The sequence below is a fragment of the Heteronotia binoei genome, chromosome 1 (assembly GCF_032191835.1).
Source record: "Heteronotia binoei isolate CCM8104 ecotype False Entrance Well chromosome 1, APGP_CSIRO_Hbin_v1, whole genome shotgun sequence".
In the NCBI taxonomy this organism is placed as follows: Eukaryota; Metazoa; Chordata; class Lepidosauria; order Squamata; family Gekkonidae; genus Heteronotia; species Heteronotia binoei.
Genome location: NC_083223.1, coordinates 109,226,123 through 109,253,008, shown reverse-complemented (window position 1 = coordinate 109,253,008; position 26,886 = coordinate 109,226,123). Strand labels below are relative to the sequence as shown.

The 26,886-nt window shown below is 42.3% G+C and overlaps 1 protein-coding gene across 1 annotated transcript in view; it reads left to right on the top strand.

Moving 5' to 3' along the window:
• TBC1D32 (TBC1 domain family member 32) overlaps nucleotides 1-26,886 on the top strand; it is a 137,905-nt gene that overhangs the window by 56,418 nt on the left and 54,601 nt on the right. The window contains exons 23-27 of the mRNA XM_060238711.1: nucleotides 6,450-6,572; nucleotides 7,149-7,257; nucleotides 15,501-15,594; nucleotides 22,589-22,714; nucleotides 26,077-26,160. Of these exons, the coding sequence (XP_060094694.1) occupies nucleotides 6,450-6,572; nucleotides 7,149-7,257; nucleotides 15,501-15,594; nucleotides 22,589-22,714; nucleotides 26,077-26,160 (536 nt within the window). The remainder of the gene's footprint in view (nucleotides 1-6,449; nucleotides 6,573-7,148; nucleotides 7,258-15,500; nucleotides 15,595-22,588; nucleotides 22,715-26,076; nucleotides 26,161-26,886) is intronic.

Below are 26,886 nucleotides of genomic sequence, written 5' to 3'. Positions count from 1 at the left end.
TCCAATATAGACTTCCCCGAGGTTATAGATTCTAATTCAATACTAAAGATACATCTGACTAATCAAAATTCGTTATATAAATATTTCCCCCCCCTTCTTGCTTCTTCGTTTCCCCCCCCCCCCCATTATTACTAAAAAATTGTCCAATGTCTTCTTACATTCGTAGCTGCAGAGACTTTTCTTTTGGGATTACAAATGAAAAAATTTCCAAAAGAAGATAGAACTATAATTTGGTACTTGCTTTCAGCTGCTAGGACACTATATGCGCAGTTATGGAAGCAAGAAAAAATACCAGAAAAATAAGATTGGATTGTAAAAGTTATGACATGGAGTGAGATGGACAACTTAACAAGAACGTTAAGAGACTATGATTTAGAAGATTTTAAAAGGGAGTGGAAATTTAGAAGTTATGTAGAAGACGAGTGGAAAGTAAAAGGACATTGGACAATTTTTGATAATGATTAAACTTTAGAAGAAAGAAGAATATTAATTTTAGTTCTTAGGAATTAAGGGTACCTTTTAATGTTAGTATTTTGAGTAAATAACACTGGCGGGGGGTCAAGTAATGGGGGGAGGGGTGATTAGAAAGAAGCATATGGGATAGATGAAAAGAAGTTATTAATGGAAATTATTACCATATGTTATCAATAAAATTGTTTAAAACAACTTATCTCCTTCTGTTTGTAGTAAATGTTTCAGATTATTGTCCGGTTTTCTTCCGTAATGGTGAGATCGTTCTACTGTTCTGATTGTTCTGTTATTTCAAGAACTTTTGATCCATTATAAGACATTTTGACGAATAGTTAAAACCGATGCAGCCCAGCATGGGCATCCACAAAGACCCAGTGGGTTATGGCTAACCATGAACAGCATTTTTAAAAAATGTGTCCCCTTAAATTCTTGATAACAACATTGCATCTAGTCAGTTATTGACTTGGGGGGGGGGGAGCTGGGCTTTCTTTCGTTCTCAGAAGGAACAGGAAAATGGTAGGTTGTGAATACTATTGCATAATATTAAATACTGAATATCAGTTCAGTAAAAGAAACAGTTACTGATTCTAGTCATTAACTGGTATTGTTTGTACTGCAGATGAAAATAAAATATTCAGTTTAAACTTCTTGTGTTTAAGAAAGAGTTATATTGGGGACTGGTTCAAATGTATAGACAAAAGAGTTGGGTAACTTGTGTGTGGTTTTTCTCTTTCTTTCCCTTTCTAATAGATCAGCTTTATGCTATTTGTATCTACCACTTCTGCCACCTAAATAATTAGCATGTTATTTTTTCTTAGGCTTATACAGATGCAAGTTACACTAAAAAAATGTTACTTCTGTTCAGTCAGAAGTTCAGTGAGAGTTTTAGGGACAAATTGGACAGCAAACCAGAGGATTTGTGATCAGATCTTTCCACTTTTTTTTAAAAAATGGAAATTGTATCTGTAGGATTCTCCTATTCAGATCTGGGCGGCAACACAGAAGGAGCAACAGGAGTTTAACCATTTCTGGCATGTGGTTTTGCTGACTGAAATGACCTTTGTCTGTTTTTAGCCTTGGGGGGCGGGGGGGAGCAAAACAGAAATATGTTTGTTTCAACAGAAAGCCTTCCTGGTTCCACCCCCCCTCCCCGAGCCTGCCTCGGCGGGGAGGGCGAGATATAAATTAAAAATTATTATTATTATTATTATTCTGATGTTGACAACATACTGGGAATTGGTTCTTGACTGTGAGGGGAAGGAAGAGAAGTCGTTCCAAGCTGTGCTTTCAGTGCTGATATGGTGGGAGTGAGTACTGTAGCTGCGCTATACTTTTAAAAGCATTTGGAAATCTGATAAAAAATCTTATTTATTTAAAAATTAGCTCTCTATTTTGAACATCCAAAGCTGCTTACAAAAAAAGCATATAGAATAACAGTAAAACCAAGTTTAGAGTATTACAGTTAATAATAACAAATTTATTCTTGCTGTCAGAAACGAACCTGTACAATAATCACTGAATCTCATTTGGAACTCAGCCAAGAAAAGACTGCTTCAAGCAATATCACTTTACGCAGTTTGCAGAAGTGAGCTAGAAAGGGTGTCATGTGCACGTCATCAGGCAAACTGTGCCATAGACTAAGGGCAATAACTGAGAATGCCACAAATCTACAGAATAATTGCACCTTCTAATAGCAGGGTGCTTCCATCCCAAATTGGGCTAAGTAAAGTTGGTGGATAGGTCTATACAGAAGGAGTCTTCCGTAATGAGGGCCCCAGTTGATAAAGGGGTTTAAAGGTTAAAAGCAGTATCTTGAAATGTGCCCACAAATAATTGGCAGCTAATATAATTAATTAAAAGTAAGGGTAATAGGGGCATATCTGTCTACCCCAGCTGAACTGCAGCATTCTGCACAAACTGCAATTTCTGAATTACCCTCAAGGATATCCAGTATAGTCTAGCCTAGATTGGTGAGGCCAGGTCAGCAATGTCAAAAAGGGTGGAAAAATTTGTTTTAATAGAATGCAATTAATAGCAGATACTTTTGTCCATTGAATCAGTTTGCCATTCAAAAAACAGTGTAGTGTTCAACAGTAGTTTTCAAGAAACAATCCAACTCCATAAGAACACAGCAATATGGGTAGCCTATCTGTAGCAGCAGAAAAGAGTAAAAGTCCTATAGCACCATAAAGACTAACAAAACTTGTAGTAGGGTAGAGTCATTGCTCATTTCTTCAGATACTGCTACTTATGAGCAGTGACTCATAAAATCATAGAGTTGGAAGGGACCTCCAGGGTCATCTCATCCAAACCCTTGCACAATACAGGAAGCTGACAAATACCTTCCCCTACATATGTCCAGTGACACCTGCTCCAGACCCAGAAGATGGCAACCCCCCCCCCCAAAAAAAAAACCCTCCAGGATCCCTGGCAAAACAGGCCTAGAGAAAAATTGCTACCTGACCCCAAAGTGGTGAACAGGATTGCCCTGGGAGTGTAAGAAAGGGCCACAAGAACTGAGCACTAATGCAACCCTTCCTACCGTCCTTCCCATGATCTGCCTAAATTCACAGAATTGTTGCCAGATGGCCATCTAGCCTCTGTTTTAAAACCGCCAAAGAGAGAGCCCACCACCTCTTGAGCCTGTTCCACTCTGTCAGAAAGTTCTTCCTAATGTCTAATCTTAATTGCAACCCGCTGGTTCTGGTATGACCTGGGGCAACAGAAAACAATTCTGCACCATCATCTATATTGCAGCCTTCAAGTACCTGAAAATAGTTATATCACTTCTCAGTTGTCTCCTCTTCAGGCTAAACACACCCAACCTTTCCTCATAGGACATAGTCTTCAGACCTCTCACCATCTTCACTGCCCTCCTCTGGACCTGTTCCAGTTTTGCTGTATCCTTCTTAAATTGTGGTTTTGAAAACTGAACTCAATATTCTAGATGAGGTCTAACCAGAACAATGTAAAGCGACACCATCCCTTCCCCTAATCTGGACGCTATACTTATGTCGATACAGCCCAAAATCACATTTGCCTTTTTAGCTTCTGCATTACACTGCTGACTCATGTTCAATGTATGGTCCACTAAGGCCCCTAGATCCTTTTTGCACATACCACTGCCAAGACAATTCTCCCCCATCCAGGGAAACTAGGTGGTTGCCTAGTGCGCTGGGAGGGTTGAAACTTAATTGGGCTCCCCCCCTCCCCGGTTCCCAAGACAAATGCCTACATTTTCCTATTCCACCGCCGTTGCCACCCGCCCCCTCCCTTCCCTTCTTCACTCCGCCTGCCCCCCTGCATGATCAGAGGAGTGCGACGTGACAAGGCTTGGCCCTACTGCCTCCGAGGCGGCTGGCATCTGAGCATTCTTTGAAGAGAGAGCTGGAAGAGGCTTTGCTCCCCCCTCACTTCCAGTTCCGGAAAGGAGGGGGGAGAAGCCTCCTCCAGCGCTCTCTTCAAAAAACAGATCCTGGCCACCTCGAAGCCCATAGGGCCCAGCCTCGTCTTGGCATGCTCCTCTGATCGTTGGGAGGGTGGCAGTGGGCAGGGAGCCTGCCTGGGGTGCCATTCACCCTAGGGCTGACACTACCCCCATCCTACCTAAATGCAGATTTAAATCCCATTTAAAATTCGTTTTGTTTATTTAATTCAAAAAAGCTCATTTGTTTTTTGTTCAGTTGCACAGTCAAGTTCCACTCTTTGTGACCCCATGGAACGAGTCATGCCAGGTCTTCCTGTCTTCCTCCAAAATCCGCTCTGATTCAAGTTAGTTACATCAGTAACGCTGTCCAGCCATCTCATCTTCCGCCATCACCTTCTTCTTTTGCCTTCTATATTTCCGAGCACCAGGGTCTTCTCCAGTGAGTGCTCCCTTCTCATTTGGTGGCCAAAGTATTTGAGCTTCAGCTTCAGCATCTGACCTTCCAGGGAACGGTCAGTGTTGATTTCCCTTAGGACTAACTGATTGGAACTTCTTACAGTCCGAGGGACTCTCAAGTGTCTTCTCCAGCACCAAAATTCGAAAGCATCTATTCTTCTGCACTCGTACTTCCTTATGGACTGACTCTCACAGCCATACATTACTACTGGGAATACCATAGCTTTGACTATATGGACTTTCGTTGGCAGGGTGATGTCTCTACTTTTCATTATGCTGCCTAGGTTCGCCATAGCTGTCCTCCCAAGGAGCAAACGTCTTTTAATTTCATGGCTACAGTCACCATCTGCAGTGATCTTGGATCCCAGGAATGTGAAGTCAGTCACTACTTCCATGTCTTCCCCTTCTATTTGCCAAGGTGTGATGGGGCCGGATGTCATGATCTTAGTTTTTTTGATTTTGAATTTCAATTGTGTTAGTCTTTAAAGTACTACCAGACTCTTACTCTTTTCTACTGCCTACAAACACATGATTTCCTAACTAAGATCACCTCTATCTTGTCTTAATTCAGTTTCAGTTGGTTTGCCTTCATTCAGCTGATTTTATTTTATTTTAATTTTACTTCATTTCTTTTCTGTCTGAGAGGCTGAAGATCTATTACAGGCTTATCACTGCATACAGGTGTCAGTTCAGGATAAGAGTTGGCAGCATCTGGAGGCTTTAGATAAAGTAATGTAAGTTGAGTGGCATTATGTTCCTAGTGTGACAGTCCTTTTATAACTTCACCTCTTCAAACCCTACCACAGACTTTACACTTCTCCATTTCACTGGGGATATCAACAAGTATATTGTTCTGGGGTAGAATTTGGTTTAGATGTAACACTCACCAAAGCCTTTAGCCAATAACTGAGAGCTGAGGTAAACTTAAAAGAGAGAGAGGAAGGGTTTTTTTAGAGAGAAAAAGAGAGAGAGAGAAGTTTATTTGGTGCAATAGTAACTGATACAATTATAACATTTAACATGGAGGTGAGGAATGAACACTTACAAAATGTACATGCCAATCAACCATATTCTGATAGGGTTAACTAACTTTGGTCTTTAAATTACACAGGTTAACAATATACACAGTGCTCTACACAGAGTTCAGCTCCTGTTTGTTGTTGGAGCTCTGTTCTTGTTAACTGCTGTGTGGCCATGTGGTTTGTACTCTATTATAGAAGCATGAGTATCTTCACAACAAGTCATTCCAGAAGTTGGATGATCTTGTTCAAGGGTTTCATAATGATATTAAATATAAATATTAAAGGCTACATATGACAGCACCCAGCCTTGAAGAATACTGCAAGTGGGTATCCATGATTGTGGCTCTTCCTCTCTGTAAGGAAGTATTTCTATCATTCACCATTGTAACTAATGCTATCTCTGACGATAAAGAAGACTGGAACCTGACTGAAAAACTTTGGTGGACGATGTCTGTTCTCACAGTATCTTCTCTGGTTGAGTATGTAGCAGTACATTTATTTAAATTAAACTAGTGCCATTCTTGAAATAATAATGAAGACAGAAAAAAAGGCTAGTTTCTATAGAGCTACTGAATCCAATGGACAAATTGTGTATTCTATATGTATTAGGACTTCTGATATCCACTTCCAAAACAACTGCCTAACATCTCTGAAAGCTATTGAAACTTCAAAGGACACTAATGTAGTGTTCAGAGCTGTTTTCAGGAAAACAGAAGTTTGCTGCCAAGTGATGATTGTTCCTGGTGATTATCATTACATTCACATGCAAGGGTCACCATGCCATAAATAAATTTCAGTTATATAGAGTTGTTTGTGTTCATTTTCCCCTTGTAAATCCATGTAATTGAGCTTACATAAAAACCAACTCATGTTCTTTTTTGTCCAGCTTCTATTAGTGAATTAAAAGTCTATTGAAAATTATATCTATTTAAGGTCATGCTGAGAAGCAAACAGTAATCGCCCACTTTTTTCTTGATATATAGCAATTTAAAAAAACATTCATTTGTTGCAAAATGAAACTTTTCAGATTGTTAATTAGTATTCTGTAATTTCTTATCTGTTGTGCCCTACAGGTTATTAAATGTGCTATGCTGTAATCTAGATATACTTCTGCTTTTAGAATCTCAGTATAAAATATCAGAAGTACTGTTAGATGCGCAGAAAGAGAATGTCATCACAATTTCTGATAATTCCCCGTAAGTAATAGCAATACAAAATAAGTAAAATGTTGTAATATTGTGTTCCATCACTGTTGTGTTCCATCACTTCGTCTGTTCTGTCTACAGATGTTATATAACTTAACACATAGAATATGAAGTGTCCTGGCTACATGAGAGAGAATGAAAGGAGTTCTCTGTTGTTTTAAACTAGATCGCCAAAGAAATTTCAACCTGTCAGGGATAGGGACACTTATATCTTTGATAGCTTTCTGGTGATGTTTTATTTCAGTTAGTACTCACTCTTGTCATCTAAGAAGTGATGATATATGTTTGATATATTTGCCCAGGTAACACAGTGCTATTTGTTTCACTAAGCAAATCATGATGAGATCAAATGGTATTATACTGTAGACAGCTGGAGCATAGAAAGGATTATGCATTCTGCGCTTGGATACAGCTCCATATTTAGTGCTGGTTCCAGGACTCATAACTGTGTCAGAAATATCTATGTTGCAACTGGCTAACTACCCTATGACTTACCTATGTCCTTGGATACTGTTCTTCTAACCTGACTGCTATTTTAAAAACTAATTCAATTCTATTTAATTGCAGAGAGTTTATAATTGATGGCCTATCACTAGAAAGAAACCATATTCTTGTTAGAATAAATGTTCTTGGGGGACCAACAGAACGGATCTTGCCTTCAAGAATACTGAACAAGGTTGTATAGATGTTTGATGCATTTTCTTCCAACCTCTCTGGATGAGTCTTTGAGAACTAATAATTGACTTGCCTTGAACCTGAGAAGATAAGGCCAGATAGAAATGTTTTAAATAAATAAAGTTAATGAAATTTATGTCAGGGTCTCTTCTGAAACTCCTGTATAATTACAGTCTTTGCCTTCTGAATTATATAAAAGAATTGTATGTATAGTACTGTAGTTTATGTCAAATGTTTGTTATTCAGTTTCTGTTAACTTCTTTTTCTTCTAGTGCAATTTATTTATTTATTTATTTTATTTATATCCCGCCCTCCCCACCGAAGGCAGGCTCAGGGCGGCTCACAGGTTAGGGTCAAAAAATGACCAAACAAGATTAAAACATCAATAAGACATAAGACATAAAAACAATTTTAAAATATCAGTTTAAAAACAATATAACAATAGATGCTAGTACAATAATTTGTGATGCAATTAAATTTCGATGGTAGTAATATACTGGATAGTCAATATTAGATGTTCCAAGGAACCCCAAATCGCCATAGCGTGGTAGGAAGTCCAGAATGATGTTAAGTTCTGGTTTATGGGCCTAGTCCGTTGCTGTAAGTTGTCATTATGAAAAAGCAAGGTGGAAGAGTGCCATTTTACAGGCCCTGCAGAACTGTGGGAGCTCTCGCAGGGCCCTAACGTCCTTCGGCAACTCATTCCACCAGCTAGGTGCAGCCACAGAAAAGTCCCTGGCTCTAATTGACTGAAGCCTAACTTCCCTGACGCTGGGAACTGTCAGGTTTTGAGAATCTAGTCATATTATTTTTATGCAATTTGAATGCCATTAACGATACTAGTTACTTACAGATTTCATTAGCATTACAATGGTGAAATATTTGTTTAAAATGTCTTCCTATCTTATCTGCTGTTATTTCCATAGATTATCACCCTCACAAAAATGAAATTGAAATAGTACAGTATTGTTATTCAGCTCAGTATATGTAATTGTAAACAACGCATTCTTCTGAAAACACTAATTTTCCTGTGCGTGGAGAGGAAAAAAGTATCTCCATACTTACTTGAGAAAATTGGTTAAATTTTCTCTCTTGCTAACAAGTGTTTATTTTTTAATTACAGAAGGTAGTAGCAAGGGATGGACATGAACTGGGAAAATAGAAGATCTTCTTCGTGGTCTCTGTGCAGTCCCACACATGGGTCTTGCCGCAGGCAACGAATCCATACCTCGGAGTTCCAATAGCTCGCCTATAGCGCTTTTTGGCGCGCTCCCCTCCCGCCCTGGGGAGCAGGCAGCGACCGCGCATGCCTGGAGCGGGGGGGGGAGCGCCTATTCCACTCAGTTTCTTCCTTTCCGCCGCCCGGACAACACCTTCCTCGCTGCGCTCTCTCCCTAGCTCGCCTCGTCTCTCTCGGCTTCGTTCCTTGTCTTCATCTGGTATCGTATCTCTCTTTCCCCATTTTTCTTCGTCCTAAAAAAAAAAAAAAAAAAAAAAGATATACCGTTTCTGCGCTTTCCCTTCCTTTCTTTCTTACCCTTCCCCCCCCGCCCCTGTCCGGAGCGTATGGAAGGGAAGGTTACCTTCAAACAGTGTAGGCACTGTGGAGCCAAAATCCCCACCACAGACGGCCATAGCCATTGCCTTTTCTGCCTTGGGGAAGGCCATCGAGTCGATTCTTGCCCTCATTGTGCAAACTTCGGCAAGCAGGCACGCAAAAACCGCGCTGCAAGGCTGCAGGCCTTCCTCCTTGAACGGTCCTTACGGGCTATGCCCACTTCTGACTCGCCGCCTCCCCCACTTCGAGCGGGAGATTCGGCTTCCCCGGCCGCGCTTCAGTCTCAAAAGCCGCACAAGTCCGGGAAACGATCTCAGAAGCACCCCGAGACCGGCCACAAATCTTCAGAAAAACTGCGTCATTCCGAATCGGATTCGGCGCCTAAGAAACCTCGACATTCGGATTCGGCGCCTAAGAAACCTCGGCATTCGGATTCGGCTTCTAAGAAACCTCGCCATTCCGAATCGGCGGATTCGGTTCCAAGGGACCTTCACCAGTCGCACTCGGCGCCTAGGAAACCTTGGGACGCTACGGCCTCGACCTCCATGGCTTCGACTTCCCAATCTACTTCGGCTCAACCACTCCTGCCGCCTGAGTTGTCGACCCCTGCGGATGTCATCACCGACATGCCTCAGCTTACACCGCATACCTCCACGGCCGTGGAGGTGATTCCAATCCGGTCTCGATCGCCTTCGGTGCACAGTGTGGTACCCTCCGAGATTCTCGAACCCAACCATACCACCGACCCGACACAGACCTACCTGCGCTCATCTCTAAGGCCTGGATCTTTCCGAGACGTCGCGGTCTCTCCGCTATACCGTGAATCGGCAACCCAAGTCTCCTCCCATCGGATTCGAGTTCGATCACGTTCTCCGCGTAGCCGCCATGACTCCGGATCTTCCGTTTACTTTGAGCAGCAAGACTACTATTCCAGCAGGCGGTATGAATATTCCCCTTTCTCAAGGTCTCCTTCACCTCGGCACAGACGTTTTCGTCCTCTTTCCAGATCGCCCTCCGATTCGGACGTACATTTCAGATACCAAGAATCGGAGCCTTACTTGCATCGCGACATCTCTACTCCACGAATCCGTTATGGGGATTCACCTCGACCCCGTCACGCGCGCCCAACTCGACGTGAGGATTCACCTCGACTCCATTATGACCACCCATCTCGACTTCGTGATTTCCCTCGAAGTCATTTCGAGTACTCACCTCGACTCCGTGACCGCATTCAATCCTTGGAACCAGAAGTTGGTCCCTCTAGACACCACCAGGAGCATCCTCGGTACCGGGACGTACCTAAACCTCGCACAGCTTCTGCTACTGTGTCCGTTGCCCCGGTTACTCCACCCAGGTCTCCGGCCAAAACTGCAGAGCCTCGAGCTCCCATCTCGGAACCGGTCATACCTCCACCCTCTCCCTCGGGGGAGGCCTCCTTATCCGACAGAGAGTCCTCAGCCTCATCGGACTCGGAAGACCACCCGCCTTCTCTTCCTTCTGATTCTGCGCAACAGCTCCGGCTCTCTCCATCAGACGCATCCAAGGCGTACCTCAACCTGATCACCTCTATGGCGGAAGCGCTGAAAATACCACTCCCAGCGGACTCCCCCAAGGTGTCGGACATGGTACATGACTTAGTGCAGTCAGACTTCCCACCCGGCTCCTTACTTCCGATGCTACCTGTGCACTTGGAGGGTCTCCGAGAGGCCTGGGATAAACCTGCCTCAGTCCCCCCCACTTCAAAGAGGTTTGACTCCCTCTATCGGGTCCATGCCCCCGACGCCAAGTTCCTAGCCTCGCATCCAGCTCCGAACTCTATTATTGTTCATTCGGCCACAAAGGCCAAACCCTCCAGACATCCCACACCACCGGATCGTGAGGGAAGGAAACTAGACACCTTAGCAAGAAAAATTTTTACTCTGGCATCTACCAACTCGAAGCTCAATAATTATTTAGCATACTTTGCTGCTTACACCTTTAATTTGGCCAACCAGTTTACACCACTTATACCCTCGCTTCCTGACACCTCTCAGAAAACAGCCTCCACCCTGGTCGCCGAACTCTCCAGGGTCTCCAAACAACAAATTAATTCCATTAGTCATGCGGTCTCCTGCTCTTCCCGTGTTTTCGCCTCTTCAGTCGCCCTACGTTGTCACGCTTGGCTTAGGTCCACCAATCTGCAACCGGACATCAAGCAGAAAGTAGAGGATCTTCCTTTTGACGGCCTTGGCCTCTTTCACGCTTCTACCGATGAGGTCTTGACTTCGGTCGACGACGGTCGTAAGAGGGCCAAACGCCTGGGAGTATCTCAACCATCCTCACAACCTTTTAATCGCAACAAGTCCTGGAAGCCATCCTTCCAAAGACGCCAACGTTCTCCAAAGCAAGGCGACTATTGGAAAAGAAGGCCTACACAACAAAAACCTCCATTCCACCAAAGGCCGCGCCCTCAGCAAACCAAAAAGTCTTCCATCCCTACCAAACAGTCTCTTTGACTTCCCTCCCATGCAGCCGTCCTACCCGACACGTCTCTCCCCATTCTATCGGACTTGGAGCTCTATTACGACCGATTCCTGGGTACTCACCATCGTACGCCTGGGGTACGCAATCGAGTTCACTTCACCGCCTCACCACCACTACTTTATAACTACCCCCCCATCTCCTCACCTCCATCAGGAGATTCTGGACTTGCTCCAGAAGAAGGCCATAGAACCTGTTCCTCCCCAACATCGGGGAACGGGCTTCTACTCAAGGTATTTCCTGGTTCCCAAGAGGGATGGAGGCAAGCGTCCTATTCTAGATCTTCGGAAGCTGAACAAATTCATCGAGTACAGGAAATTCAGAATGATCTCCCTGCAGTCCATCTTGCCCTTGATTCCAAAGAATTCCTGGATGGCTTCCCTAGATCTTCAGGACGCTTACTTCCATGTGACAATCCGACCTCAACATCGGAGGTATCTCCGGTCTGCAATGGGCCAGGATCATTTCCAGTACGCATCCCTACCATTCGGTCTCTCCACTGCACCCAGGGTTTTCACCAAGTGCATGGCGGTGGCGGCGGCTGCCCTACGGATCCGAAACATCCCAGTCTTCCCTTACATCGACGACTGGCTCCTCATTGCACCGACACAGCATCAGCTCGAGTCCAATCTCCATACCACTCTTCTCCTCCTATCTTCTCTAGGCTTGCGTGTGAATGCCATCAAATCACACCTCACCCCAACTCAGGACCTCAACTTCATAGGGGCCTATCTCTGCACCTCTCTCCATCGTGCTTTCCTCCCAGAGGACCGCGCGCTGACAATCATCAACCTCGCCAGATCGGTTCAGCTACAACCCACCCAATCGGCCTTCACTATCCAACGCCTTTTAGGCCTGATGGCCGCCACTACAGCAGTCCTCCTCTTCGCCAGGCTGCGAATGAGACCACTTCAGCTCTGGTTCGTACGTGCCTACCATCCTCACGTGCAACCTCAGAGCACTCTGCTCACCGTTCCCCAGAGAGCACTTCTCTCTCTCACCTGGTGGACTGTACCCGACAACCTTCTCGCAGGCATGCCGTTTCTACCAACCCCTCCAACGGCTACCGTGACAACAGATGCCTCCATGTGGGGCTGGGGAGCCCACTTAGAAGGCAGGACTGTCAGGGGTCTTTGGACTCCTTCAGAGAGGGCCATGCACATAAACTGCTTAGAGCTGATTGCGGTACACAGGGCCCTCCAATCGTTCCTCCCTCTCATCGGGGGTCGGCGCGTCCAGATCTCCACAGACAATATGGCGACAGTCTTCTATATAAACAAGCAGGGGGGCACCAGATCCCTCCGACTGTGCCGCATAACTATACTTCTCTGGGAATGGTGTGTCAAACACAACATCTATATGACTGCCATCCACCTCCCAGGTGTGGAGAATGTTCTGGCCGACTCTCTCAGCAGACTGCGCATAGACGACCACGAATGGTCCATCAACTCGACCTACCTTCGTCCCATCTTTCGGTGCTTCGGAACACCCAAAGTGGACGTCTTTGCATCCAAGGACAATGCCAAATGCCCTCGATTTTACACCAGAAGGGGCAAGGATGCCTTTCTACAAACTTGGAGAGGTCCCCTCCACTACCTCTTCCCTCCAACCCCCCTGCTAACCAAAGTGCTGATGAAGATCTCACGAGACGGCACGGACTGTATTCTAATTGCTCCATGGTGGCCACGGCAACCGTGGTTCACGCGGCTGCTGCAAATGTCTGGTCACACTTACCGCCGCCTCCCTCTAATGAACGATCTCCTATCGCAAGCCAACGGCCAGATATTACATCACAACCCTCAGGTTCTGGCCTTGACAGCGTGGAGAATACGCCCTCCTCCCTCTCTGCTGACGTAGCCAACATCATCCTCAACGCCAGGAAGCCTTCCACCAGACTTTCGTACCAACGTAAGTGGAAGCGCTTCTGCTCCTTCGCGGCATCTAATCACTTTCGAGCGGAATCGGCACCGCTAAATCTGGTTCTCGACTATCTGCTCTCCCTGCAGAGATCAGGACTCTGCTACTCTTCCCTGAAGGTTCACCTCTCTGCCATTTCCGCGTTTCATGACCCCGTTGAGGGCAAAACGGTTTTCTCTCATAGCCTTTCCAAGTCCTTTCTTAAGGGCATGTTGCATCTCCACCCACCTATCAAGCCTTTCGTTCCGGCTTGGAGTCTATCCCTCGTTCTTTCATGCTTAATGAAAACCCCGTTTGAACCTATGGCTACCATAGATCTCAACCTTCTCTCCTGGAAAACAGCACTGCTGGTTGCCCTTACTTCTGGGAAGCGTGCAAGTGACTTATGTGCTTTCCGACATGACTCCCCTTACACCATTTTCCATAAGGATAAGGTTGTCCTACGTCCAGACCCTGCTTTCCTCCCTAAGGTTGTTTCCCAGTTCCACTTATCGGCTTCAACTTCCTTACCTGCATTCTTCTCTTCTCCATCAGACCCAGGGCAAAGAGCCCTGCACTCTTTGGACGTTAAAAGAGCTTTATCATTCTACCTGGCTCGTACGCAACCGTTCCGTAAGGACCCTAATGTGTTTGTGGCCTACGGCAAACCTCACAGAGGGCACAAGATTTCTACTCAGAGACTTTCGAAATGGGTAGTTAGTGCCATCAGGTTGTGTTACGAACTGGCTAAGCAGCCTTTGCCTGAAGGCCTTAAAGCCCACTCTACCAGAGCGGTCTCGACGTCTTCGGCTTTCCTGCAGGGCGTCTCCCTAGAGGACATCTGTGCTGCTGCATTGTGGTCCTCTCCATCCACGTTCGTCTCCCATTACGCCCTAGACGTGCGTGCGAGACGAGACGCCTCTTTTGGCCAAGCGGTCCTCAGATCCATCTTCCACTGAAGTTATGGGTGAGTGCATTCGCTTTCATCTCTTTATTACATGTATATGGTGCTATGATCATGTGACATGTGACTAACTCTCCTTTTCTCCAGCACCCTCCTCCAGGTCATCAAGCTGGCTAGTCACCCATGTGTGGGACTGCACAGAGACCACGAAGAAGATAAACAGGTTGCTTACCTGTAACTGATGATCTTCGAGTGGTCATCTGTGCAGTCACACACGCCCACCCAGCCTTCCCCGCTGCTGGCCTCTTGTGATTGTTGCCTAACTTTGTACAGTGTCAGTGTCAGCGGCGGCTGGAAGAAACTGAGTGGAATAGGCGCTCCCCCCCCCCCCGCTCCAGGCATGCGCGGTCGCTGCCTGCTCCCCAGGGCGGGAGGGGAGCGCGCCAAAAAGCGCTATAGGCGAGCTATTGGAACTCCGAGGTATGGATTCGTTGCCTGCGGCAAGACCCATGTGTGTGACTGCACAGATGACCACTCGAAGATCATCAGTTACAGGTAAGCAACCTGTTTTTAGTTTTGGTTTGTGGGCACCATGAAGCAGGAACCTTCATGAGACTCCCTGGTTACCAAACTGTTCATTTTGTGAGGTTTGTGACAAGATAAATTCGCTGATTGGACTTCACTCATGCATGGCATGCATTGCAAAAAAAAAAATTAAAAGGCCATTTCATTTAAATAGCTTTTGCAAGGCACACCACTGCTGCCTTGGCTGGAGCTTTGCTGGGCAGCTTAGTTCAAACCAGACTGCCCAATATCGCCTACAAAGGAGCCTATCCTGTGGGGAGAACTTTCCCTGAAGGGTCAGTGCCAACTCTGCTGGGCAGCCTGGTTCAAATGGGACTTCCCAGCATAGACTGCAGGTAATTTTAGCAATCCCTTAGAAGAGGGGGGGGGGGCGGAAAATGGGATCACTGAAATGGCTTGCATCTGTTCCAGCCGACTGTTAAGCAGAAATGGATGCAAACCATTTTAGTTATCCCTCTCATTCCCCACCACCACCACTTCCCATGATGATCTCCACAAACTTAAAAAAAAATGTGGCGGGTCATGGATAGGGATGGGCATGAACCTTGATTCACAGGCCACAACCCACCATTTTTTGTGAGAAATTTAGGGTCTTAGGGAGGTTCATACCCATTCCTAGTAGTAGCATTGCCATTAAAATATACTGCATAATGTGAGGTGTCTAAATAACAGAGTTTGTAAATTTACTAAAGCTGCAAAGTATAAGATTAATTACTTGATTGGATGAAATGGATAAATGCTCAGTAAAGTATTAATAGTATTCTTAATTGTTCTTCTTTAGGGTGAAGATCCATATCCCTGGCCAATGTTTTCATCATATCCTTGTCCAATGTGCTATCTTGCTGAATTTCCTGAAAAATTTGATGTGAGACAAGGTATAAAATATTGGCTTACTAAAGTAATGAACTGAAAATTCTAGAAAGTTTGTATTGTGGGATTCATATGTGATCTAATTGATTAGTTAATATAGTACGCTTCTGCACTTGAAGATTTCTACAGTTCTGCTTAACTAGACTATTTCATGCATTCATCAAGTAGTCTTTTAAAAAAAAAAGTTCTGAATGAGTGAAAAAAAATGACATATGCATTTTTAATTTATTTTTAATTTATGTTATATTTATATCCCGCCCATTCTATGCAGACTCAAAGTGACTAACAGCATAAAATACACAATAAACAATAAGCAATATTAAAACTATAAAACAAATAAATTGCAATGGTGCTACTTCACGCGGATCATATAATATTTTCCTTTCTCAGCGTGTACTTATCCTAGGCAGTTAGTACTAAAGTGCGATAGATCCAGATGTGGTGGCAGCACTTTCCCATTAGATGTTATATGCCATCTGAAACAGTTCAGTCTTGCAGGCCCTGCGGAACTGCAATAAGTTCCACAGGGCCCTGCTGGCTTCTGGGAGGGTGTTCCAAAGTATTAAGGTCGCAACCGAGAAGGCTCTTGCTCTGTGGAGTTAAGCCTAGCCTCTTTTAGCCCAAGGACTGCCAAAAGATTTTGAGAGCTTGATCGCAGTGCTCTCTGGGGAACATGTGGGGCAAGGTGGTCCTGCAGATAGGTAAGTCCTAGGCCATATAGGGCTTTGAAGGTTAATACCAGGATCTTGAAATGGATTCGGAATGCAGCAGGCAGCCAGAGCAGCGCTCTCAGCACAGACTTAATGTGCTCCTGCCGGGGAAGCCCCATTAGTAGCCTGGCTGCAGCATTCTGCACCAGCTGCAGCTTCTGAATCTGAGTCAAGGGCAGCCCCATGTAGAGAGCATTACAGTAATCAATTCTCGAGGTGACCAAGGCGTGGATCAGCATTGCTAAGTCACCACGCTCAAGGTAGGGGAACCAACTGCCGTGTTTTCCAAAGTTGGAAAAAAGCGGCTCTGGCAGTGGCTGCTACTTAGACCTCCATAGTTAAGGAGGACTTAAGGAGCACTCCCAAGCTCTTAACCCTCGATGCTGGCATTAATGGCGCCCCATCAAAGGCTGGTAAAGGGATCACCCTTCCTGGGCTGCTGCGACTTAGATAGAGAACCTCCGTAGTTTGGTAGCTGATGGTTGCCATGTTGACACAGCGCCTGTATTTCAGGCTGTCGCCACTGAAAAAACACCAAACTAATATTCTGTTCTTAACTGTTTTAACTATTACATATTTTGTTTACTGTTGAATGTGTAATTTTAATTCTTACTGATTTTAACTGTCTGTTGGGATTTTATGCTGTGAGCCACCCTGAGCCTGCTTCGGCGGGGTGGGCGGGATATAAAATAAATAAAAAAATAAAATTGACACTAGGATTTCTTTTTATGTCTTTCATCTCTTGAGCTTCTGTTTTGCATGACTTGACTTGTGTTTCAGGACTGACTTGCAATATGGATTGATATTCACTATCTTTTTGCCACAAATGCAGAATGATGCACCTAGCAAAATCTCAGATTACTGTAGGTGTAGATAAACACGCACTGCAGTGATGATATGCATTTCAAACACTGAAAGCACTTCCTCAGACAATAAGATAAAAAATCTTTTAAGAGCTTCATTTCAGTTCAAGAAATATTACTGGAAGTAGTTCATGGTTTCTACAGACTATATTTGTCTCCCAGAACATCTTTGTTCAAAACTTGTATAATTTTCGTGGTTCAGGAACCCCGGTTTGTGCCATCCTGCCCTCACAAGCCACATGAACTTCCCGAGGGGGTGTGTGTGGTTCATGTTGGCAGGCATGCTGGGACTGGTGGCAGGACTCGGAGAAGGCATTTAAAGAAACTGCAGCCCCCCCCCCCCCATTCCATTCTGCTGGCCTTGGGGAGACTGCCTGCAGAAAGGAGAGAGGAAAGACCTGCAAACTGAACCAGTTTGCAAGCCAGAAAAGGTCTCTTTAAACTCCGGCCTCTTTAAATGCCTTCTCCAGGAATGCAGCTTTCAAAAAGCATTTAAAGAGATCCCTATAAATGGTTTTTGAAAGTTGTGCTGGCTCACAAGTGAACTTAGAAGGCATTTAAATTCTATCTCAGTTGGCTCACTGAGTCATGCTGCCACCATGATGCAGGAAGTGAACAGAGAAAGCATTTAAATGCCTTCCCAGTTGGAGGCAATTTCAGCAATCCCTTTGCATTGAGTCAATTGAGAAGGAATTTAAATGCCTTCCCAGTTGTAAGCAATTTCAGCTATCCCTTTTGGCAATCCTCAAACATCACAAACTGAACCCGTTTGCAAACTGGGGGAGAGTCATTGTGATTCATGTGACCTTATGAACCATAAACTGAGATGAACATCTATTTTCCTGGTTGGTGCCCATCCATACTATAGATAACTGATGAATATCTGATGACGCATGCATGCATACAAAAGTTTATACCCAGAATTAAATTTTATTGGTTTTAAAGATGCCACTGGACTCAAACTTTATTCTACAGAAATGTTATTAGTGTTTTCTTGAATTTAGTATAAGCAGTAGAGGGTTTCCATAATAAAAGCAATCATATAAAAGCAATCCATATAAAAATCAAACATGGCAAAAAAGAGCTTAGGGAACAAATTAGTATTTTACAGTAAAATAAAGAAAAATCAGACTACTTTTTTTTTGGGGGGGGGGGAAGGAAATAGAATCTGTACTATATCACCCTGTGATTGTTGAGTGCGTACTAACTTATGAACATCAGGTCTTCTGTTTTTCATTTGTAGCATAAAGTAGATTTGAAATCTCAGGAACCGTGGTAACATTTGCAAAAATAAAAGAGAAAAGATGCATTTGATTTTCTTTATATGCCTTAACTATTCGTGGGTACATGACTCTATGGCTTATTCCTTTACTGGCTATGGCGGTGGAAGATAAATCAGTCCTGTGTCAGATGATAACAGAAAGGCTGGGGGCCTAGAATTTTCTAATTTTCCTTCATTTAAAGAAGATCCCCTCCCACCCATCAGTGGCTGAAAACGTCAGGCCACGATAGACGAAAGCATTGTTAATCATCCTCTGCCTTGCACACAGCAAGTTCTTTTTTTTTTTCTTTTGGTTCAGGAACAGATGGCTTACTGGGGTAACAGTATGATAAATTGCACCAAAGGATTGAATGCCTTAGGTATCAGTGGAAAGAGACAAATATCAGAGTGGCAGCTATGTGAATCTGTTGCATCCAAAATGACAGTCTAGTGGCACCTTAAATACTTAACTAATTTATTTTGGCGCAGCTTTTCTTGAGCCAAAGCCTACTTTTTCAGAGCCATTTTGCCATGTTGGAAGAGCTGCTTGGCAGTTCACAGCAAGGTTTCCATCTGTCTACTATGAGTTTCTGGAAAGTTATTTATTTAGGACATTTACAGAATGTTTCTGTAAGCTCAAAATGGCTTTCGAAATATATAATACCACTTAACAGGAAAATAGTAGGATTGCATTAAGTAAATCCCCTGCCACCTGGTATTCTGGAAGGTGAACAATTTATATAGTGGGGTATACTGAAACTAGAGATGCATGCTGGCAGTGGAGAGAACAATGTTTTCCATACATCTGAATTCAAAACCCAAAATTTCTGTGTTCCTGAAAACTTTTTCTCCTGTGAAAGTGCCTAGAAAATATGGCAATGGTGATTGTAAATCATGTAGTCCCTTGATGGGCCAGAGAGCCTCTAGCACTGCAGATTATCTGACTAATATAAAGGCTTTTCTCTGAGCCAGGGAGAGAGTATAAGACAAAGAAGGAATTTGGTTTGTGCTAGCAGACAATTGAAGAAGCCTCTTGGTGTAATTACTTGGCGTTAGAATGTGCATACTAAATAGATTAGAATAACTGTACTTTGAAATGCATTTTTGCATTGCTATGGATTGGTCAAATGAATTCCAGTGCTAGGAAAACTATTTAAATATAAATTATTAAGCTCCTTACTATTTTAAAATGCAGTGAAGCAAACAAAATAGCAAATATTTTATGTTTACTAAAAAGGCCTAATGGAATTTGTAGTGATGATTTAATTTGGAAAATTAAATATTGTGGGATATCTAAAAGTTGATACAAAACAGTAATAACAGGCTGTTTAAAGGGATTAGGGATTAGTACAAACCAGTCCACGAGTCAAAATTCTGCATGAATTTAGTCCGGTTTGGAGCCCCTGAACCAATGTTGAGGGAAGGCACCTTCCCTGAATATTTACTGGACTTTTGCACATTTTGGCTATTCAGGCCATTTAAACCTAAGTACTAAGCTGTGCAGGTCCACAGCTCATCTGTTAGGTTTAAATGGTTGGTAGCCATTTCAGCACTCAGTTTCGCTTCCTGCAAGCCATTAAACCCATCCATTTTGCTCCCATCCACTTTGCTTTGATGTGGAGAGAAGCAAAAAGGGTGGGCTAATTGGCTGTCAGCCATTTAACCCTTTCTGGGTGATCCTCTCATTCTCTGGGCCATGACTTGCTGTGCCCAGGAGAATGGGGGATCAGAACTGGCCGGTTTGGTGTGGGCATTTTTTTTTTTTTGCTCAGTTTGGGGTTTGGAACTGTTCTGAACCAGAATTTTTGGGTTCATGCCCATCCCATTTTAACCTGTGTAACTTTTACTTGCCTTGAATTTTGCTAAATTAGCAAGTGAGGTAACAAAAGACTCAAACAGGGCACTTTAAATTACGTTGAAAGCATTTGTATTCAAGTAAGCCTCAATTGCAAGCTCTGTGTAGTTAAATAGAGCCACATCTAGACATCTGTCTACAATAATCAGACTTTTGGTTGCAGGTGTTCCACCAGCTCTTGTAATGATTTATCATTAAACTATTGTGTGCGATTAAAATAATCCTTTTAAAAATGTTTTAATGTGTTATGATTATTTTAACCTTTTAAGAAATTTCTCTTGCTTAGAAACCTCTTCTCGCTACAATTTGTTGATTTGCATCTATCCAAATATCTTCTAATTGCTGATTTGCATAAGTTAACTAGGTACTGGGTCAGTAAGTCATGCTTTCTTTCCTAGTACTTGTCAGTTTGTACAAGTAACATTTTATTGGCTAACATAAACCATTTTGGATTCAAAGAGACATGAATGATTTTGACACACTATGGCCAACAAACTCTCATCTTCCATAAATAAAACCATTGTTGACTGGAGACAGAAATGAGCCTGGAAATCTTCCCCTTGCATGTTGTGCTAAGGTCGAAGATTTTCTATTTAGACTAATTGCAATCTGTTGTGCTGATCAAATCACAGACTTTTAATAAACTGTAGGGGGGGGGGGTTTGCCTACAAACCAGGATTACTCATGTTTTAAAATCTGGTTTGTAAGCAAGAAATAAACCACTATTTGTTAGCAAACTTTGAGTTCAGTGAGTCTCCAATTTTGACATATTCAGGGCTGGCATTGCCTCTAGGCAAACTAGGCAATTGCCTAGGTTGCCAGCCTTCTGGGGACACCAAATTGGGTGCCCTCCATGTGACTCAGTGATGTTATCAGTGCAGGGGTGGTGCCAGGAGTTAGCCTTGCCTAGGGTGCCAGACAGTCTTGGGCTGGCCCTGGACATATTTCCTTCACTACATTTTCCTCCAGTATTAAATCCAAACAAATGGTAACCATATAGATGAAACTTGTTATTCCTGTTTGGTCCTTGAATCTGTTAAACATCTTCATTAGACTGTATGCTAATTTACTGCTCATCCTATACCTATATGTAATGAGCTGGTAGTTTCTATTTCATTGTATCTGAAGAAGTGCGTGCGCATATGAAAGCTTATACCTTGAATAAATCATTAGTCTTAAAGGTGCCACTGGACTTAGACATTGTTCTACTGCTTCAGGCCAACATGGCTGCCCATCTGACTCTTTGTTAAAACATCCAAATGCTAGCCAATAAATCTTTGATTTGGTGACCCATTGGGTGAGCGGAGTACATCTCTCAGTCTTGCTTTAAAAAAAAAAAACATTACTTGTTTATGATTTTTGAGTTTATTCCCTTTGTGTAGGCAGTATGGAACAATAGCTAGAGTGTTCATTTTAACTGGTACACGCTCAATTCAAAGTTCTGTTCCTTCATGAAGTTCACAGGGTGATCTTAGATTAAATTATACAGTAACTGACTTTTCTCACAAGGATAAAATTAGTGAAAAGTACCATATATTCAGTAAGAACTGAAATATCTTTGCAAAATTTAGTAAAGATAGACGGTTGTGCAATATAAAACTAGTAAGTTAAAGATAAACTTTGCTTGAGGAGTGTGGTTTACAAGTGTTTTCAAGCACTTGTATTGAAAGAGGAATCTATACAGAATACAAGTCCTTTTGGTCTAAATGGTGGTGGGGGCGGGAATTTAGATTCTCTAATCCTAACTTTCTGCTAGAGCTACTTCTTGTTCTGTTCAGTTTTCAGATTATGTATCTGTGGACCTTTTCAGACACATTTAAACAAAACAGTACACCACTTGAACATATATAGTTTGAAGTGGTTTCTGTAAGTGTGACAGCACTTTTCTCAGCCATAGTTATCTCAGTACTTATTGTGGCTCCTTCTGTGAACTATGTTGAATGCTAGTGAAAATAACTGTGTGATCCAGATTCCCACTTTTCTAGTATTTTTAGAAACGTACTTAATAGGAAGATTTTAGTTAATTTTTAAACAGATCTTCTAAACAATTTTGCTTACTTAATTTATGCTCCACATTTCTCCCCACTGAGGCCTAAAGCAGCTTACATCATTCTGCTCTTCTTTATTCATCCTTGTGAGGTAGATCAGGCAGTGTGGCCAGCCCTAAGTCACTCAAGCAAGCTTCCATGGCAGAGTGGGGATTTTAACTTTGGTCTCCCAAATCCTAGTTCGAAACTCAGATCACTTCACCACACTGGCTTCTCAAAAATAACACTAGTTTTCATTGTAATATTCTCATCTTTCTTTTAGATGATGATATAAGCAAACTTTTGTCTGCTCTAAAGAATAGAAATAAACAAATTGGATGGATTGAAAATACTCAAAGACAGTTTTGTGAAATCATGGAAAGAAAACCATATGTTGTGAGTGGAACAAGTGAGTATATATTAATATATATATATAAATATAGATGGATGGGTATTTTTCATCAAATGAAATTACTTTACCATTGGGTTGTGTTGATACAACTTCAGCCCTTTTGGAGGAGTAACTTAGAACTATTCATGATTTCCCCTACCCGAGTGAGTTTGTATGTGTGTATCTGTGTGTGCACATGCATGTGATTGACTTCTCTTATGGCTGCCAGTTTTCTTTTACAAATCCTCTCCTGCCTCCATATTAGCATTAGGAAATGCCATGAATTAGGAAAAGCACAGCATTGGAAATGCCATGTTTCCTTTGCTACGTCATTCCATCATGAGGAATGCTGTGCCAAAAGTAAATGTGAAGCAAGCTGATGACTTCGGATCTTAGAGAGCAACAAAAATTATATTAAAAATGGAAACTGGATGTCAACCAGAGTTGTTCGTTTTTGTGTAGAAGACTGCCAGAATAAGTAATTTGAATTGTAACGGCTTTTAACTTAGATTTTGTTGCATCTTTAGCATGGTAATATTTTTATGCTTGTTGTTTGTATATCAAATTTTAAAGTGTATTTAGAGTAGTATTAAAATGTATGTAGTTTAGCATTCATACCATCAATTTATGTGAGTATAGCAGTACTGCAAGACTGCTCTTCATCTTAGATAATGTAAATCATATGTATCATACTGAATGCAAAAATATGTAACTATTTGTACAGAAACTATTTGCTTAAATATAAATATTAAAACTGCAGCTCCTGATGTTTAAAATTAATGAACTTGTAAAGGGTGAAAAAAATGTATTGTTCGTTTTAATAGGCCATATCAATTACCCAAACACAAGGCATATTATTTGTTCTGGCAGCTCCATTGTGACAAATGAAAATAATTCTGTGATATTTGCACTTAGTTAACACTGAAGTCAGAAATTTGATAAATTATTTTGCTACCAGCAGCAATAGAAAAAGCTAAGCAACAAATTCATAAAAGCATATTAGAAAGTCAAGAGATAGCTTTATTTCAGGATAATCATTTCATGTGATATGTTGGCTCTATATAATTTTTAACCAGCCAGCATACTATTGTTAGAGCTGCAGCTGAGACAAAAAAATCAAGAAGAAGAAGATAAGAAGATGATATTGGATTTCTATCCTGCCCTCCACTCCGAAGAGTCTCAGAGCGGCTCACAATCTCCTTTACCTTCCTCCCCCACAACAGACACCCTGTGAGGTGGGTAGGGCTGGAGAGGGCTCTCACAGCAGCTGCCCTTTCAAGGACAACCTCTGCCAGAGCTATGGCTGACCCAAGGCCATCTCAGCAGGTGCAAGTGGAGGAGTGGGGAATCAAACCCGGTTCTCCCAGATAAGAGTCCGCACACTTAACCACTACACCAAACTGGTGTAGAAGAAAAATGTATTATCAGGAGAGAATGTATTATCAGGAGAAAAATGTATTATCAGGAGAGAATTTTCTTGGAATATTGATGTATATGTTTTTAGTTGGTGAAAACTACTAAACTATTTCCAGGCAATGTATTTAGAGTCCATTCCTGCAGAGGTAGATGCTCCATTCCCAGGTAGTGTGTATCTTTTGAATTTGTGAGCTGGCTTCTTTAATTGGGGCAATTACTGATTTTTCGCCTAAGAACAGGGGAATATCCACAAGAAAGGACAGTTGTGACAGGATTACCCCATGCAGACACTATTGACTCATTATCATGACTCATTATTTATTAACATTATTTACATTCCACCTTTCTTACTGAGACTCAAATTGTATTACACAGTGTAAGTCAATGCAGTCAACAGGATAGGGCATCCAGTAAGCAATACAGTATTATTAGGACTGCAGAAATCTTACATGTTAAACAATGCAGAAATAATATAACAGGTAATCCTGCTATCAACAGACAATATGTATTAATGCCCAGTAGTATAATCTCCAGGCCTTTTCCCTTTATTAAAGCATCTTCGTGAACCATTCCATTACAATATAGTCCTGTTATTTTTATAAAAATGCCTTCCTGAGTAATTCAGTTTTGCACAGTTTGCAGATACCAGAAAAGTGAGACCCTTCCTGACCTCATCAGGTGGATCGCTGTGTAAGGTGGGGGCCACAACAGAGAAGGCACATGTACAGGCAGTTGTTGATCTTGTCCATTTGCATGGTGGCACCTGCAGAAGTCTCTGTTCAGATGAGCAAAGCTGTCAACTCAGGGCATAGAAAGAGAAACATTCAAGGTCATATGAAAAAGAGCTTTTTATATGATATCCAATACTCAGAATTGAATTCAGTAACTGATGAGCATCCAGTGGAGTGACTGCAGAATGAGAATAGTATGCATGCTCTGCCTAGCTCTTGATAATAATTGAGCTGCAGCATTCTGTACCAATTGGAGTCTCTGAGTTGACTTTGAAGGAAGAACTCTGTAGAAGGCATTACAGTAGTCTAGTCTTGTTACTGTGGCATGGATAGTAACAAGACTAGACTACTGTAATGCAAGTCAATGGGAGGCCATCTTCCAGGTTTAAGTTGGAAATAAGTTCTCTTTGCAGTTGCATTAATTTGCTTGTCCAGCATTAATGGTGGATTTGGTATAACTACTAGATCAGCAAGGTTCACCTGAACACCATGGAAGATAGAAAGCACAATGACATTCAGGCTCTCCATCTTCCTATCCAGCATTACCTCTGTCTTGTTTCAGTTTAGTTTCAATTTATTCACTTTTAACTATAGCAGACAGGTGGTGATTCAGGACCTCTGACACATCATCAGGAGATTTGAATAAGGAAGTCTAGAGTGGGATGTTGTCACTGCCAGCATATTGATGACAGCCAACCAACCCCTAAACTCTTCTCCTTTTCAGGGCTGTTCTGTTAATTTAAATGATGCTGGGCAAAATATCCACGGAGAGTGCTCAGGGCTTTGGGGAAGGATGATAGCATAGATCTAGGAAAGTTTACTGCTTGGAATTCTTTATCTCCAAAGGATTATAAATTCTAAAATACATTGACCTTTCCTTTCCCCTTTAGCCTGCAAGCATAGAGCAATGTAGACAAATAGGACAATCTAATTACAGCAAATTTCCTTTATATAAAACTGTCCAACTAATTCTGGAGTAATCATTGGAGGATCAAAGGATAACAGAAGATTCACTTTCAGTTTACACTAAAGAAGCCATTAAAATTTAACTTTAAGCTAGAAATGTCATTATGAATACACAAGCAGAATTTATGCTTTGAATTGTTTTCCCATGCAAGTGTGAATAAACACATGGCAGTTTAAATGGGTTTGGTTCCCCAAATATGTTCATTTTGTTGGGTTCTTCATTTTGTATAATGTTGCTTTTTTGATAATCATGTTGGTTTATTGCAGATTTGGCAGAATTAATTGAGATATTTGTGTTGCATCTCTCTGAAACACCATCAGATTGTTACTTTATTGACAGAGAATATAAAGGTAATTTTGTCTATTATTCTTTCTTCTGGTTTGAATTGAATTAATAAATTGATAAAAGTTGGCTGCTAACCAGCCTCTTTTGAGTTCTGTTATCAACGTCCATTCTTCAGTTATCAGTAGAGACACAAAGGCTTCTTCCATTAGTCTGCTTTGATTTGCTTTATATATTGTGTTGATCACCTTGGGTTTTTCAGCCAAAAGAAAGGTGGAACATTGGTATAAAATTAACCACCCAGCGGTAGAAAATGGTCAATAAAAGTTTTTTCATCTTGGTCATTAATTTGTCAGTTTTAAAAAAAAAAGTCCGTAAAGTCAGTATTTCTTTGTGAATGCAATTTGTGGGGTTTTTTTTGTTTTTTGTTGCTGCATTTGGGGAAAAGAAGAGGGCAAGAAAAATACTTCTGGATGCAGTTCAGAAAACTGGTTTTTTCGGGGCGGGGGTTATTTGTGTGTGTGTGCCTGCACCTGGAAGTCATGTCAGCCCCTGGTGACTGAACCCTACTTGGGGCCCTGGAGGATATTTAGAGAGGTAGCTGAATAAAGCCTGCACCTGTCCTCCTGACTTGGTATTTCAAGGAGGTCTCCCATCCAAGTACTTGCCAGAGTCGACCATGTATAGCTTCTGAAATATGATGAGATTGGGCTTACCTGGGCTGTCCAGGTCAGGGCAGAAAACTGTTGAAAGAGTTTATTAATAATTTATTTTTTCAGCAAGAAACGAATGGT